General features: G+C 37.6%; 1 protein-coding gene across 1 annotated transcript in view; it reads left to right on the top strand.

The window, feature by feature from the left end:
* The window catches only part of LOC123546564 (cytosolic purine 5'-nucleotidase-like), a 103,782-nt gene extending 93,808 nt beyond the window's left edge, over positions 1–9,974 (top strand). The window contains exons 17-18 of the mRNA XM_053550897.1: positions 1,848–1,905; positions 9,775–9,974. Of these exons, the coding sequence (XP_053406872.1) occupies positions 1,848–1,905; positions 9,775–9,959 (243 nt within the window). The 3' untranslated portion in view covers positions 9,960–9,974. The remainder of the gene's footprint in view (positions 1–1,847; positions 1,906–9,774) is intronic.
* Positions 9,975–14,576: the final 4,602 nt, after the last annotated feature.

Genomic DNA, 14,576 nt, shown 5'->3' on the forward strand with positions numbered 1-14,576 from the left:
ATGAGACTGACTCTATCTCAAAGGTCAAGGTCACAGTTAGGGGTCAAAGGGCGGGCTCGGCATGTTCAGATATGAGGTCTTCCATCTTTCAGTCAGTCTGCCCATCAGTCTGTTTGTTTATCTATCTGTCTGTATCTTGCACTAACTTTAAACATTTGTAAGGTATTTTAATGTGTTTTGTTTTGAAAACAGGACCTGCATTTTTGTTTTGAATTGTTTTATGACATTGTAATGAAATTTGGTGCTGATGGAGATTTTGCATGTTTTTTGCTCATCTGGGCCAAAGGCTATCAGTTATGTTGTGTCCTTTGTCAGTTGTCTGGCATTAGCTTGTTACTTTAAATAATTTGTTGTCATGAACCATGTGATGAATTCTTATCAACCGCCTCGGTAGCCTAGTGGTAGAGCGTCCGCTTCGAGAGCGGGAGGTCGTGGGTTCGATCCCTGGCAGCGTCATACCAAAGACGTAAAAAATGGTACTAGCAGCTTCCTCGCTTGGCGCTCAGCATTAAGAGGATAGTGCTAGGACTGGTCAGCCCGGTGTCAATATAATGTGACTGGGTGGGATATCATGCCACGTGTCTACAGGGTGATATTTTCCAGTGAGGCAGCACTATAAAGTTAGGCATTGTGCTCACTGCTACAAGTAGACACCGTCGTTTATATAACTGAAAAATTGTTGAAAAAGATGTTAAACCCGAACACACACACACACACACACACACACACATGAATTCTTATCATACTTGGTCGGAAGGATATTTGCATGGACTGCTCTTAACTGTGTTAAGGTGTTTTGAGTGACTGCATTTTGGGGCACCACAGCTAAAAATAGAAAAAAAAACCTTTAAATGTTCATCTCTAATGTATCAGAGTTGGTTTGTAGAATCCCTGGATGTACCTTAGCTATAATGATAAGAACTCCCGTTGAACAACTTGTTCTGATGAACAGCTGGATGGGACTTTGAAACACTTTGTATATGTCATCCTTGTATGGACCTGTCTCAAGTTTGTTCAAATTGGCCCACTTCACTCCATTTAGGGGCAGCCAGAACTTAAAATAGGAAGAATAACTTCTTCATACAAATTATTCTTCTTGTCAGCACTTAGGGGTACTAAAATGGCTTCTTCCCATAAGACATTTGATGGATGTTCACCAAACATTGTCAAAAGCAAGGTCAAAAGGTCAAGGTCCTCCTCTGGTGGAATTAATGATTAGTAGAGCCAGTTGTTTTAAAGTCTGAGAAAAGATTATTGTTGTTCTGACAACAACAAAAGAAATATATATTACCAAGAAAAAAATATGGACTTGATAGAAATCTGTGAGGACATAATTATGCATGCAGTATATCCATCTTTGTCTGTCTGTTATGCATCTGTATGTCTGTGCATTCATTTGCTCTCAAAATGGTGATTTTAACATGAAAAGTATGAAGATATTTTAGTGATACAGTAATACACGAGTATCATGAGGCTTTTCATGTAACACCAGATTTATATAGCACCTTTTTGTGGTAAACATGCTCACAGGCACTTTACATACAAAGGCAGCCACTAAGGGCACCATTCATCCTCCAGTACAGACACAGAGGCGGTCTGACGAGAGGGACAAAGTTAAAAGAAAGCCCCAAGAACAAAGAGAGAGAAAGTTTTAGATACATGCTTGGCCAGCTAACTTAGCCTCACTCTTTGCCAATAGATATGCCTTGTTATGGCACTGATACAAGCTTTCCTGGAAGAACCCGCTCTGGCCTGTTAGTTTGGAGTTATCATGTATCCACCATATGTCACCAAGAGACTTAAAAAAGGGATAGATTAACTTCATAATTACGTTTTCTATCTTTCAGATTGTCACCCATGAGATGGATATGTCATATGGTATTATTGGAAGCCTCTTCAGAAGTGGTATGTTGTAATTTGCTTGTTAAACCAGTCTGTTGTTTCTGTGGTACAGGACCTGCATCCTCTTCGCCAAAAATTCAGAATAAAACTTTACACTGCAGGGAAGATATACCTAGCACCTGACACAGTATTAGGAATATGCATTCAGGTTATGTTTAAGGAAATTAATTATACCCCCACAAAACAAAGTTTGCGGGGGTATATAGGAGTGAGCTTGTTGGTCGGTCAGTCTGTTGGTTTTCATGGTTTCCAGACAATAGCTCATGAAAGGTGTGGATTTGGTGCACAGGTGTAACATCATGAAATACAGGTCATGGTCAACTTTGAGGTCAGTAGGTCAAAGGTCAAGGTCACTATTAACAGTTAAACAGTTTCCAGATGTAAACTTGAGAACGCTTGAGCCTAGGATAATAATTTTTGGTACAGAGACAAGTGTAACATCATAAAATACAGGCCAAGTTTGACTTTAAGGTCAGTAGGTCAAAGGTCAAGGTTACAATGACCCAGAACAGTTAAACTTCATAGGGTGGTAGGGCTTATGGAGTAGACAACCCCTATTGTTTTTGGGGTCACTCCATCAAAGGTCAGGGTCACAGGGGCCTCATTTCCAATCAATAACTTGAGAACCATTTAACCCAGAATGTTGAAACTTCATCTGCCTGTCACACTTCATTTTCAATCAGTAACTGGAGAACCATTTAACTTAGAACCTTCAAACTTCATTGGGTGATGGAGCTTACAAAGTAGATTACCCCTATAGTTTTTGGGTTACTCGATCAAAGGTCAAGGTCACAGGGGCCTGAACATGGAAAACCCTTTCTGATAAATAACTTGAGAACCACTTGACCCAGAATGTTGAAGTTTCATAGGTTGATTGGAAATATAGAGTAAAACAATACAGAATAGATGACCCCTATTGATATTGGGTCACTTGAGCAAAGGTCAAGTTCGCATGGGCCTGAACTTGGAAATCTCTTCCGATCAATAACTTGAGAACCACTTGGCCCAGAATGTTGAAACTTCATAGGATGATTAGACATGCAGAGTAGATTACCCCTGTTGAGGTGGGGTTACTCAATCAAAGGTCAAGGTCACAGGGGCCAGAACATGAAAAAACAGTTTCCAATCCATAACTTGAGAACCACTAGGCCTAGAATGTTGAAACTTCTTGGGATGATTGGGCATGCCGAGTAGATGATCCCTATTGCAGCCAACCGTCAGTGTCTCTTGGACATTTGCTCCTGTCCCCTATTTACTTCTTGCCTATTACTACTATGCATTGGGGGAGACATGCGTTTTTCTGCAAAAGCATCTTCTAGTTATCCATTTTTGTTTGTCTTTGATGGCTTACAGACCATTTGGGATTTCTTTCTTTTGCCTGGTCAAGACATTCATGAAAGTCAATTTCTTTGTAAAACATTTTCCTTACCAAGAACCTGATTAAATACTTTGAATATTTATATAACTGAATAGTTTATATTTCAGTGTTCTTGTATTACATATAGCTGTAACAGTAACTTCACGGATTGAATTTCATTCAATGAAACATGAATACATATCTTAAATGTACCTAAAGACTGTTTTGATATGGTTTTTTTTTAGTATTTTAAAATTTTATGTGGACTTGCAAAGGATATATTTTGGGGATTTAGCAGTGAATATTGGGTGTTCTCCTTTAGTCACTGGCCCGACAGTTTTTGTAACATTTTACCATCTTAACCATTGCTTTAATTTGAATAGTTTTCTTACCATTTGAGCCTTTGTTATTAATCTTCCACCCTTGAATGGCTTTCTCTAACCTTTGACCTCAACTTTAACCTCATCCAGGGAGTCGGTTTTGTGACCCTGATATGGAAATTTATGGTAAGAGAGAATGTTTGCACCGTCCTGCTTGAAATCTCAGTTAAATGTATTAGGTGCTAACATCCTATATTTACAACAACATCCCCAGCTTTACACATTCCTTTATATGTATCAAGAAATGTTGCAATTAATGCGGTAATCAGTGTTAGTATTTTCAACAGTATGACAACAGACATACTTCAGTAGGTGATTTACCTAATGTCTTTACATACTATACATAGTATATATCATCATACTTTACATACCATACATAATGCTTTTATGACTTTACGTACCAAACTGCATGCACTATGCCATTGCATCATTACTTTACATGCCATAGGTAATATTTTACATAATGCAGTTGCATCCTGGCTTCATACACATTGCAATTGCATCATTACTTTACCTGCCATGTATAATGTTTTAAAATTGCCACTGCATCATACCTTCACATACAATACTGTATACACAATGCCATTGCATCATTACAGGTACTTCACATACCATACCACATAAACAGTTCCATTGCATCTTTACTCTACTTGCCATATACAACATCTTATGTTATACCTTGCATCATGGCTTCACATACCTTACTGCATATCCAATGCCATTAACAGGCTGGGCACATTACCAGATCGGGGTAATTTAGCTTGTTTGGGGTATTTTACCCCTATGGTGGATTGAATGAGAAACATTTTTTGGCTAACTTTACAGCGTAAGTGATAGGATGGGGTCACTCTTGTCTGTATTTTCAATAATTGCGATTTTTCTACCCAAAATGCGCATTTTATGCGAAAGTAAAATGTACATGTATGAGTTTATTTTGCCTTGTTTTTACACTTAGAAGACATCGAGACATGGAAGAGAAATCGCTTTTACACGCTTCCAGTCATAATTTTAGTATTTTATGATTACTTTTGTTAGGTTTTTACCTCGATCGGGGTAAAATAACCCGAACGAGCTAAATTACCTCGATCGGGAGATGTGCCCAGCCTGATTAAATAATCACTCTACATGCTATAGATAATGTTTTACATAATGCCATTGCATCATTACTTCACATATCATACTTCATACACATTGCCATTGTATCTTTACTCTATTTGCCATATATTGTGTCTTTACTCTATTTGCCATATATTGTGTTTTGTATAATGCCTTGTTTTTCACATACCATACCATATACACAATGCCATTGCATCATTACATGCCATTTATAATGTTTTACATAGTGCCGTTGCATCATGCTTTACTTTCCTTACTTACACAATGCATTTGCATCATTACTGGACATGCCATACACAATGCTTTACATAATACCTTGCATCACACACCATACTGCATGCAGCATTTCTTGACATGTCATATTTAATATTATAATGTTTTAAGATAAGGTTATTTTGCATCATGGCTTCACATGCCATACTGAATATATGATTTATTTGCATCTTAACTGTAACATATCCTACATAATACCATTTTATCATGCCCTTACACATTATGGACAGAGCTGTTTTATCATACTTAAAAAGACACACACACAAAGTTACCTCAAATAGCATACACAGTTTCAGTGCATTCCATTTAAAATGCAATTGCCTCGTACCTTTACATGCCGTGAAAGTTGCCATTGGTCATTTTACATGCCATACACAGTGCAAATGCATCTTTCCTTTTAATGATATAATCAGTGTTATTGAATTGCATTGCATCCTGCTATTTATTCAATTCATTTGTATGATACACAAATCCATAATTATTACTGAGCCATTACTTTATTTTGTGTTTGTGATAGGCACAGCCATTGCAATATGCCTTTATAGGACATATGTTTTTAATGCTATTGAATCCACAGACACTTGGGGTCAGGACTCCCCACCCACCCTACTCTCCTTCGCCCCTGGTTAAGTTTAGCGAATATTTTTGAGCATTTAACACACTGAAATTGTTACAAAATGCATTTTATGATCGTCACCTATGCTCAATACATGTTAAAATGCTAAAAATATTCGCTAAATTTAACCAGGGGCGGAGGAGAGTGGGGTGGGTGGGAGGTTCCTGACCCCAAGTGTCTGTGATTGAATCATGCAATACACCTATATGTACTGGATATCAATGTTCTAACTTGTGTCTTGCTTAGTGTCTTTACATGTTGCTGTAAGTGATGCTATTGCTTAATTATCTTTAATTTCTGTAGAAGATGCTAATGCTTTTTAGCTTACCTGTCACGTAGTGACAAGGTGAGCTTTTGTGATCGTCCATCCGTCCGTCCACAATTTCTTGTGAACACGATAGAGACCACATTTTGCAAATGATTTTAATCAAACTTGCACACAACTTGGATTGGCATAATATCTCGGTTCCTTTCGAAAACTGGCCAGATCCCATTATGGGTTCCAGAGTTTTGGCCTCTTAAAGGGCCAAAATTTGCTATTTTGGCTTGTGAACTTGATAGAGACCACATTTTGCAATCAATTTTAATCAAACTTTGAAAACTGACCAGATCCCATCATGGGCTCTGGAGTTATGGCCCCTTAAAAGTCCAAAATTTTCTATTTTGGCTTTCGCAGCCATATAGAGACTTCATTTATGGTTTGATTCGATACAAACTTGCAAAATATCTTTAACAACAATAGATCTTGGATTCCATGATGAATCCGTCAGATCCAATCATAGGTTCCAGAGTTAAGGCCCCTGATTGACCCCTGAAAGAGCCAAAATTTGTTAATTTTTACCTTGTGAACATGATAGAAGTGACAGTTTACATTCAATTTTAACCACACTTACACACAACTTAAGTCACAATAAGATTTAGGTTCCTTTCGAAAACCGGCTAGATTCCATCATGGGTTCTAATAAATTTTCTATTTTGGCCCTTTCAGCCATACAGAGGTTTCATTTATGCTTTGATTTGATACAAACTTGCACAGAATGTTTGTCTTGATGATCTCTAACCCAAGTTCGAAACTGGGTCATGTGGGTTCAAAAACTAGGTCACCAGGTCAAATCAAAGGAAAAGCTTGTTAACACTCTAGAGGCCATATTCATGAAACTTGGTAAGAATGTTTATCTTGATGATTCCTAGGCCAGGTTCGAAACTGGGTCATGTAGGGTCAAAAACTAGGTCACCACTCAAATCAAAGGAAAAGCTTGTTAACACTCTTGAGGCCACATTTATGACCCTATCTTCATGAAACTTGGTCAGAATGTTTATCTTGATAATTCCTAGGAAAAATTCGAAACTGGGTCATGTGGGGTCAAAAGCTAGGTCACCCGCTCAAATCAAAGGAAAAGCTTGTTAACACTCTAGAGGCACATTTATGACTCTATTTTCATGAAACTTGGTCAGAATGTTTATCTTGATGATTCCAAGGCCAAGTTTAACAGGTGAGCGATATAGGGTCACCATGACTCGCTTGTTGTATTTACATACTATAAATCATGCCATTGCTTAATTTCCATTGTTGTTATTGCTTTTTGTCTTTACATGCTAGGAATGATGCTATTGCTTATTAATTGCCCTTAATTTCTATAGAAGATGCTATTGCTTTTTGTCTTTACATGCTATAAATGATGCTATTGCTTAATTGTCCTTAATTTCTATAGAAGATGCTATTGCATTTTGTCTTCACATGCTGTAAATGTTACTATTGCCTTATTGTCTATAACTATAGGTGGTGCCATTGTCTTTTGTCTTTACAAGTTATAAATAGTCATTGCTTAAAGCCCTTAAATTCTATAGATAATGCAGTTGCATTTTGTTTTTATTAATGGCAATACTGGTAATATATGATGCCATTGCATTTTGTCTTTCCATGCTCTAATGTAAGTGCTTTTTACACAGTGTATCTTTTCATTAACAGTTGGTAGCACATAGCATGTCAGATTTTGTGATTGATAATTTTGTGATTTGATTAAGCTGAATATTGTTATATTGAGTGAAGGCCAAAAGATTTCAGACATATCTAAATAAATTCTTCTGCAGGTTTGGTTAAAAAAAAAATGATTATGCCTTGATTTTTCAAAACTTCAGACTATACTTCGAAAAATTCAGCAAATAAAAGAGATAGGGTATTGTGCTTGATTTTTTTGCTAGACTGATTTGAAAAATTGGACCTCACACAAGTTTTCGTAATGGAGAGTGTATGGGAAAATCACAATTTGGATAACATTTTCACCAGTAGAAATTTTCGTACGAACTGTAACAAAGTAGATTTTAATAAAACTTGTCACAGCCTTACATAAACATATTATGTATAATATGGTAAAATAAAATGTGTCCGTCTGTGTGCTTGTTTTTGAGATATTTGCCCATGATTAAAGAGACAGACACATTTCAAGCCGATTTTAAGACATTTATTAGAATGATTTAGCATGTAAAACATTTTAATATCATTCGAAAAGTCGAGCTATTGCACTCGCCCCAGCGTCGGCATCGACGTCGCCGTTGGTTAAAGTTTTTGATAAAGTCAAATATCTCTGTTACTATCAAAGCTATTGACTTGAAACTTAAAATAGTTACTAACTATCGAAGTCTACACCAGGAGAAACAATCCACATAACTTTGGTTTGAATTTTGACCGAGTTATGCCCCTTTTTAACTTAGAATATTTTGGTTAAAGTTTTTGATAAAGTCAAATCTCTTTGTTACTATCAAAGCTTTTGACTTGAAACTTATAATAGTTATTAACTATCAAAGTCTACACCAGGAGAAACAATCCCCATAACTCTGTTTGAATTTTGACAGAGTTATGCCCCTGGTTAACTTAGAATGTTTTGGTTAAAGTTTTTACTGGCAAAGCTCTAATTCAGTCAAGCACTGAGAAAAGTCGAGCTCGCTGTCTTACGAACAGCTCTTGTTTATCTTTAGAATGATAGCAACATTTGCCGTTTTCATAAATTTACTCACGGATTGCCATTGATTCATAAAATCATTTTAATTTGCCACTGCAGAGTCAAGGCTTTAATCAGCATTACCCGGATAAATGATGTTACGCCATTACTTCCAATTAATCAAACGTGCAGAACTACCTTAAACTGAAACTCATTCCTTACATTTACAGATTTGTTCAGTGTGTTTTTAGCTCACCTGTCACATAGTGACAAGGTGAGCTTTTGTGATCGTCTGTCATCCGTCCGTCCGTCCACAATTGATTTTTACTTGCACACTACTTCTATTGGCATAATATCTCGGGTCCTTTCGAAAACTGGCCAGATCCCATCATGGGTTCCAGTGTTATGGCCCCTTAAAGGGCCAAAATTTGCTATTTTGGCTTTTGAACACGATAGAGACCACATTTTGCAATCAATTTTAATCAAACTTGCACACAACTTGTATTGGATAATATCTCTGTTACTTTCAAAAACTGGCCAGATATCATCATGGGTTCCAGAGTTATGGCCCCTTTAAGGGCCTAAATTTGCTATTTTGGCTTTTGCAGCCATATAGACTTCATTTATGGTTTTTGTACAAACGTGCAAAATATCTTTAACAACCTTAAGAGGCCACATTTATGACCCTGTCTTCATGAAACTTGGTCAGAATGTTTATCTTGATGATTCCTATGCCAAGTTTGAAACTGGGTCATATGGGGTCAAAAACTAGGTCACCTGGTCAAATCAGCGGAAAAGCTTGTTAACACTCGAGGCCACATTTATGATCCTATCTTCATGAAACTTGGTCAAAATGTTTTTCTTGATGATTCCTAGGCCAAGTTTGAAACTGGGTCATGTGGGGCCAAAAACTAGGTCACCACTCCGATCAAAGGAAAAGCTTGTTAACACTGTAGAGGCCACATTTATAGGTCTTCATGAAACTATTTATCTTGATGATTCCAAGGCCAAGTTTAACAGGTGAGCGATATAGGGTCATCATGACCCTCTTGTTAATTTTGACTTTGTCTGCCACATGCGGAATCAAAACCTCAGAACCATTTAGTCATCTTGTCATATACAACTTTTTTTTTTAGAATTTGTAAAAGATGTGTTTAATAACTAAATAATTGCATGTTTTGTATATTTCAGGGTCCAGACAGACATTTTTTGCCTCACAGGTGATGAGGTATGCAGATCTGTATGCTGCTTCTTTCCTCAATCTCTTACACTACCCATTTTCCTATGTGTTCAGAGCCCCTGCAATGCTGGTATGTATGTTGGTTCTCTGGCATATACCTTACATTATGTTTACCATTATTTACCAGTGTTACTAGTTTTGATAATATAGTTGTTTGCTTTGAAAGAGATACTTGTATTTTTTTTTACATTAATGAAATTTGTGATGTAAGCATATATCATTTAATTGGTTTGATTGATTTTTTCATTGATTTTGCAGTATTTCAGTATGTAACATTTCAGTATGTTTAATAAAAACCTAAAAGGACATCCTTTTGAAGCATAAAACATGTCCAAGCAAAACAATAGCAGACTTGATTTTATTTAGTCTGTATGTGAGAGATAATAAGATGTGCAGCACCCCCTCACACACCTTTGCACTGGCAAAAGCGGAATTGCGTCAGATAAATATTTCAGATGGATTAGCAAAATTAAGTCTTTTATTTTTTAGCTCACCTGTCACATAATGACAAGGTGAGCTTTTGTGATCACCCTTCATCCGTCGTCCGTCCGTGCGTCCGTCCATGCGTCCGTCAACAATTTCTTGTCTGCACGATAGTGGTTTCATTTATGATTTTATTTTAACCAAACTTGCACACAACTTGTATCACCATAAGATCTCCATTCCTTTCTTGAACTGGCCAGATCCCATTATGGGTTCCAGAGTTATGACCCCTGAAAGGGCCAAACTTAGCTATTTTGACCTTGTCTGCATAATAGCAGCTTTATTTATGATTTGATTTTTACCAAACTTGCACACAACTTGTATCACCATAAGATCTTGGTTTTTTTCTTGGACTGGCCAGATCCCGTAATGGGTTCCAGAGTTATGACCCCTGAAAGGCCCAAAATTAGCAATTTTGACCTTGTCTGCACAATAGCAGCTTTATTTATGATTTGATTTTTACCAAACTTGCACACAACTTGTATCACCATAAGATCTTGGTTCCTTTCTTGAACTGGCCAGATTCCATCATGGGTTCCAGAGTTACGGCCCCTGAAAGGGCCAAAATTAGCTATTTTGACCTTGTATGCACAATAGCAGCTTTGTTAGCTCACATGTCACAAAGTGACAGTGTGAGCTTTTGTGATCGCGCAGCGTCCGTCGTCCGTCCGTCCGTCCGTGCGTCCGTGCGTAAACTTTTGCTTGTGACCTCTCTAGAGGTCACATTTTTCATGGGATCTTTATGAAAGTTGGTCAGAATGTTCATCTTGATCATATCTAGGTCAAGTTCGAAACTGGGTCACGTGCGGTCAAAAACTAGGTCAGTAGGTCTAAAAATAGAAAAACCTTGTGACCTCTCTAGAGGCCATATTTTTCACAAGATCTTCATGAAAATTGGTCAAAATGTTCGCCTTGATGATATCTAGGTCTAGTTCGAAACTGGGTCACGTGCCATCAAAAACTAGGTCAGTAGGTCAAATAATAGAAAAACCTTGTGACCTCTCTAGAGGCCATATTTTTCATGGGATCTGTATGAAAGTTGGTCTGAATGTTCATCTTGATGATATCTAGGTCAAGTTTGAAACTGGGTCAGCTGCAGTCAAAAACTAGGTCATTAGGTCTAAAAATAGAAAAACCTTGTGACCTCTCTAGAGGTCATACTTCTGAATGGATCTTCATGAAAATTGGTCAGAATGTTCACCTTGATGATATCTAGGTCAAGTTTGAAACTGGGTCACGTGCCATCAATAACTAGGTCAGTAGGTCAAATAATAAAAAAACGTTTTGACCTCTCTAGAGGCCATATTTTTCATGGGATCTGTATGAAGGTTGGTCTGAATATTCATCTTGATGATATCTAGGCCAAGTTCGAAACTGGGTCAACTGTGTTTAAAAACTAGGTCAGTAGGTCTAAAAATAGAAAAACCTTGTGACCTCTCTAGAGGTCATATTTTTCACAAGATCTTCATGAAAATTGGTCAGAATGTTCAACTTGATGATATCTAGGTCAATTTCGAAACTGGGTCATGTGCCTTCAAAAACTAGGTCAGTAGGTCAAATAATAGAAAAACCTTGTGACCTCTCTAGAGGCCATATTTTTCATGGGATCTGTATGAAAGTTGGTCTGAATGTTCATCTTGATGATATCTAGGTCAAGTTTGAAACTGGGTCAGCTGCAGTCAAAAACTAGGTCATTAGGTCTAAAAATAGAAAAACCTTGTGACCTCTCTAGAGGTCATACTTCTGAATGGATCTTCATGAAAATTGGTGAGAATGTTCACCTTGATGATATCTAGGTCAAGTTTGAAACTGGGTCACGTGCCATCAATAACTAGGTCAGTAGGTCAAATAATAAAAAAACGTTGTGACCTCTCTAGAGGCCATATTTTTCATGGGATCTGTATGAAGGTTGGTCTGAATATTCATCTTGATGATATCTAGGTCAGGTTCAAAACTGGGTCACATGAGCTCAAAAACTAGGTCACTATGTCAAATAATAGAAAAAAAAACGACGTCATACTCAGTTCAAAACTGGGTCATGTTGGGACAGGTGAGCGATTCAGGACCATCATGGTCCTCTTGTTTATTATTTGATTTTTACCAAACTTGCACACATTTTGTATCACCACAAGAGATTGGTTCCTTTCTTGAACTGGCCAGATTCAAATATGGGTTCCAGAGTTATGGCCCCTGAAAGGGTCAAACTTAGCTATTTTGACCTTGTCTGCACAATAGCAGCTTCATTTATGATTTGAATTTAATCAAACTTGCACAAAACTTGTGTCACCATAAGATCTTGGTTCCTTTCTTGAACCGGCCAGATCTCTTAATGGGTTCCAGAGTTATGGCCCCTGAAAGGGCCAAAATAGGCTATTTTGACCTTGTCTGCACAATAGCAGCTTCATTTATGATTTGATTTTAACCAAACTTGCACACAACTTGTATCACCATAAGATCTCGATTCCTTTTTATACGCCCACAGGGACGTATTGTGTTATCGCCTCGGTGTCCGTCTGTCTGTCTGTGTGTTGGTAAGCAATTTCCCTTCCGCTCTGTAACTCTTGAACCCCTTGATGGATTTCAGAGAAACCTGACACAAATGTTCACCTCACTGAAACAACATGCAGAGCGCATGTTTCAGATGGCTCACTTCAATGTCAAGGTCACACTTAGGGGTCAAAGGTCATATGACTTTGTTTTGTGTGAATATTGCTCTGCATTTGCATTGCATAGCAGTGCTCTTGTTTTTATTTGGCATATCCTTCTTTTGTCCACTTACAATATTTTTTTAGCTCACCTGTCACAAAGTGACAAGGTGAGCTTTTGTGATCGCGCGGTGTCCGTCGTCCGTCCGTGCGTCTGTAAACTTTTGCTTGTGACCACTCTAGAGGTCACATTTTTTGTGGGATCTTTATGAAAATTGGTCAGAATGTTCATCTTGCTGATATCTAGGTCAAGTTCGAAACTGGGTCACGTGCCATCAAAAACTAGGTCAGTAGGTCTAAAAATAGAAAAACCTTGTGACCTCTCTAGAGGCCATATATTTCATAAGACCTTCATGAAAATTGGTCAGAATCTTCACCTTGATGATATCTAGGTCCTATTCGAAACTGGGTCACGTGCCATCAAAAACTAGGTCAGTAGGTTTAAAAATAGAAAAACCTTGTGACCTCTCTAGAAACCATATATTTCACAAGATCTTCATGAAAATTGGTCAGAACGTTCACCTTGATGATATCTAGGTCAGATTCGAAACTGGGTCACATGCCGTCAAAAATCAGGTCAGTAGGTCAAATAATAGAAAAACCTTGTGACCTCTCTAAAGGCCATATTTTTCATGGGATCTTTATGAAAGTTGGTCTGAATGTTCATCTTGATGATATCTAGGTCAAGTTCGAAACTGGGTCACGTGCCTTAAAAAACTAGGACAGTAGGTCTAAAAATAGAAAAACCTTGTGACCTCTCTAGAGGCCATATATTTCATGATATCTTCATGAAAATTGGTCAGAATGTTCATCTTGATGATATCTAGGTCAAGTTCGAAAGTGGGTCACGTGCCCTCAAAAACTAGGTCAGTAGGTCAAATAATAGAAAAACCTTGTGACCTCTCTAGAGGCCATATTTTTCATGGGATCTGTATGAAAGTTGGTCTGAATATTCATCTTGATGATATCTAGGTCAAATTCGAAACAGGGTCATGTGTGGTCAAAAACTAGGTCAGTAGGTCTAAAAATAGAAAAACCTTGTGACCTCTCTAGAGGCCATACTTGTGAATGGATCTCCATAAAAATTGGTCAGAATGTTCATCTTGATGATATCTAGGTCAAGTTTGAAAGTAGGTCACGTGCCATCAAAAAGTGGGTCAGTAGGTCAAATAATGAAAAAAAGTTGTGACCTCTCTAGAGGCCATATTTTTCATGGGATCTGTATGAAAGTCGGTCTGAATGTTGATCTTGATGATATCTAGGTCAGGTTTGAAACTGGGTCAACTGCGATCAAAAACTAGGGTCAGTAGGTCTTGAAATAGAAAAACCTTGCAACCTCTCTAGAGGCCATACCCTTGAATGGATCTTCATGAAAATTAGTCAGAATGTTCACCTTGATGATATCTAGGTCAAGTTTGAAATGGGTCACGTACCTTAAAAAACTAGGTCAGTAGGTCAAATAATAAAAAAAACCTTGTGACCTCTCTAGAGGCCATACTTTTCATGGGATCTGTATGAAAGTTGGTCTGAATGTTCATCTTGATGATATCTAGGTCAAGTTTGAA

The sequence above is a fragment of the Mercenaria mercenaria genome, chromosome 9 (assembly GCF_021730395.1).
Source record: "Mercenaria mercenaria strain notata chromosome 9, MADL_Memer_1, whole genome shotgun sequence".
NCBI lineage: Eukaryota > Metazoa > Mollusca > Bivalvia > Venerida > Veneridae > Mercenaria > Mercenaria mercenaria.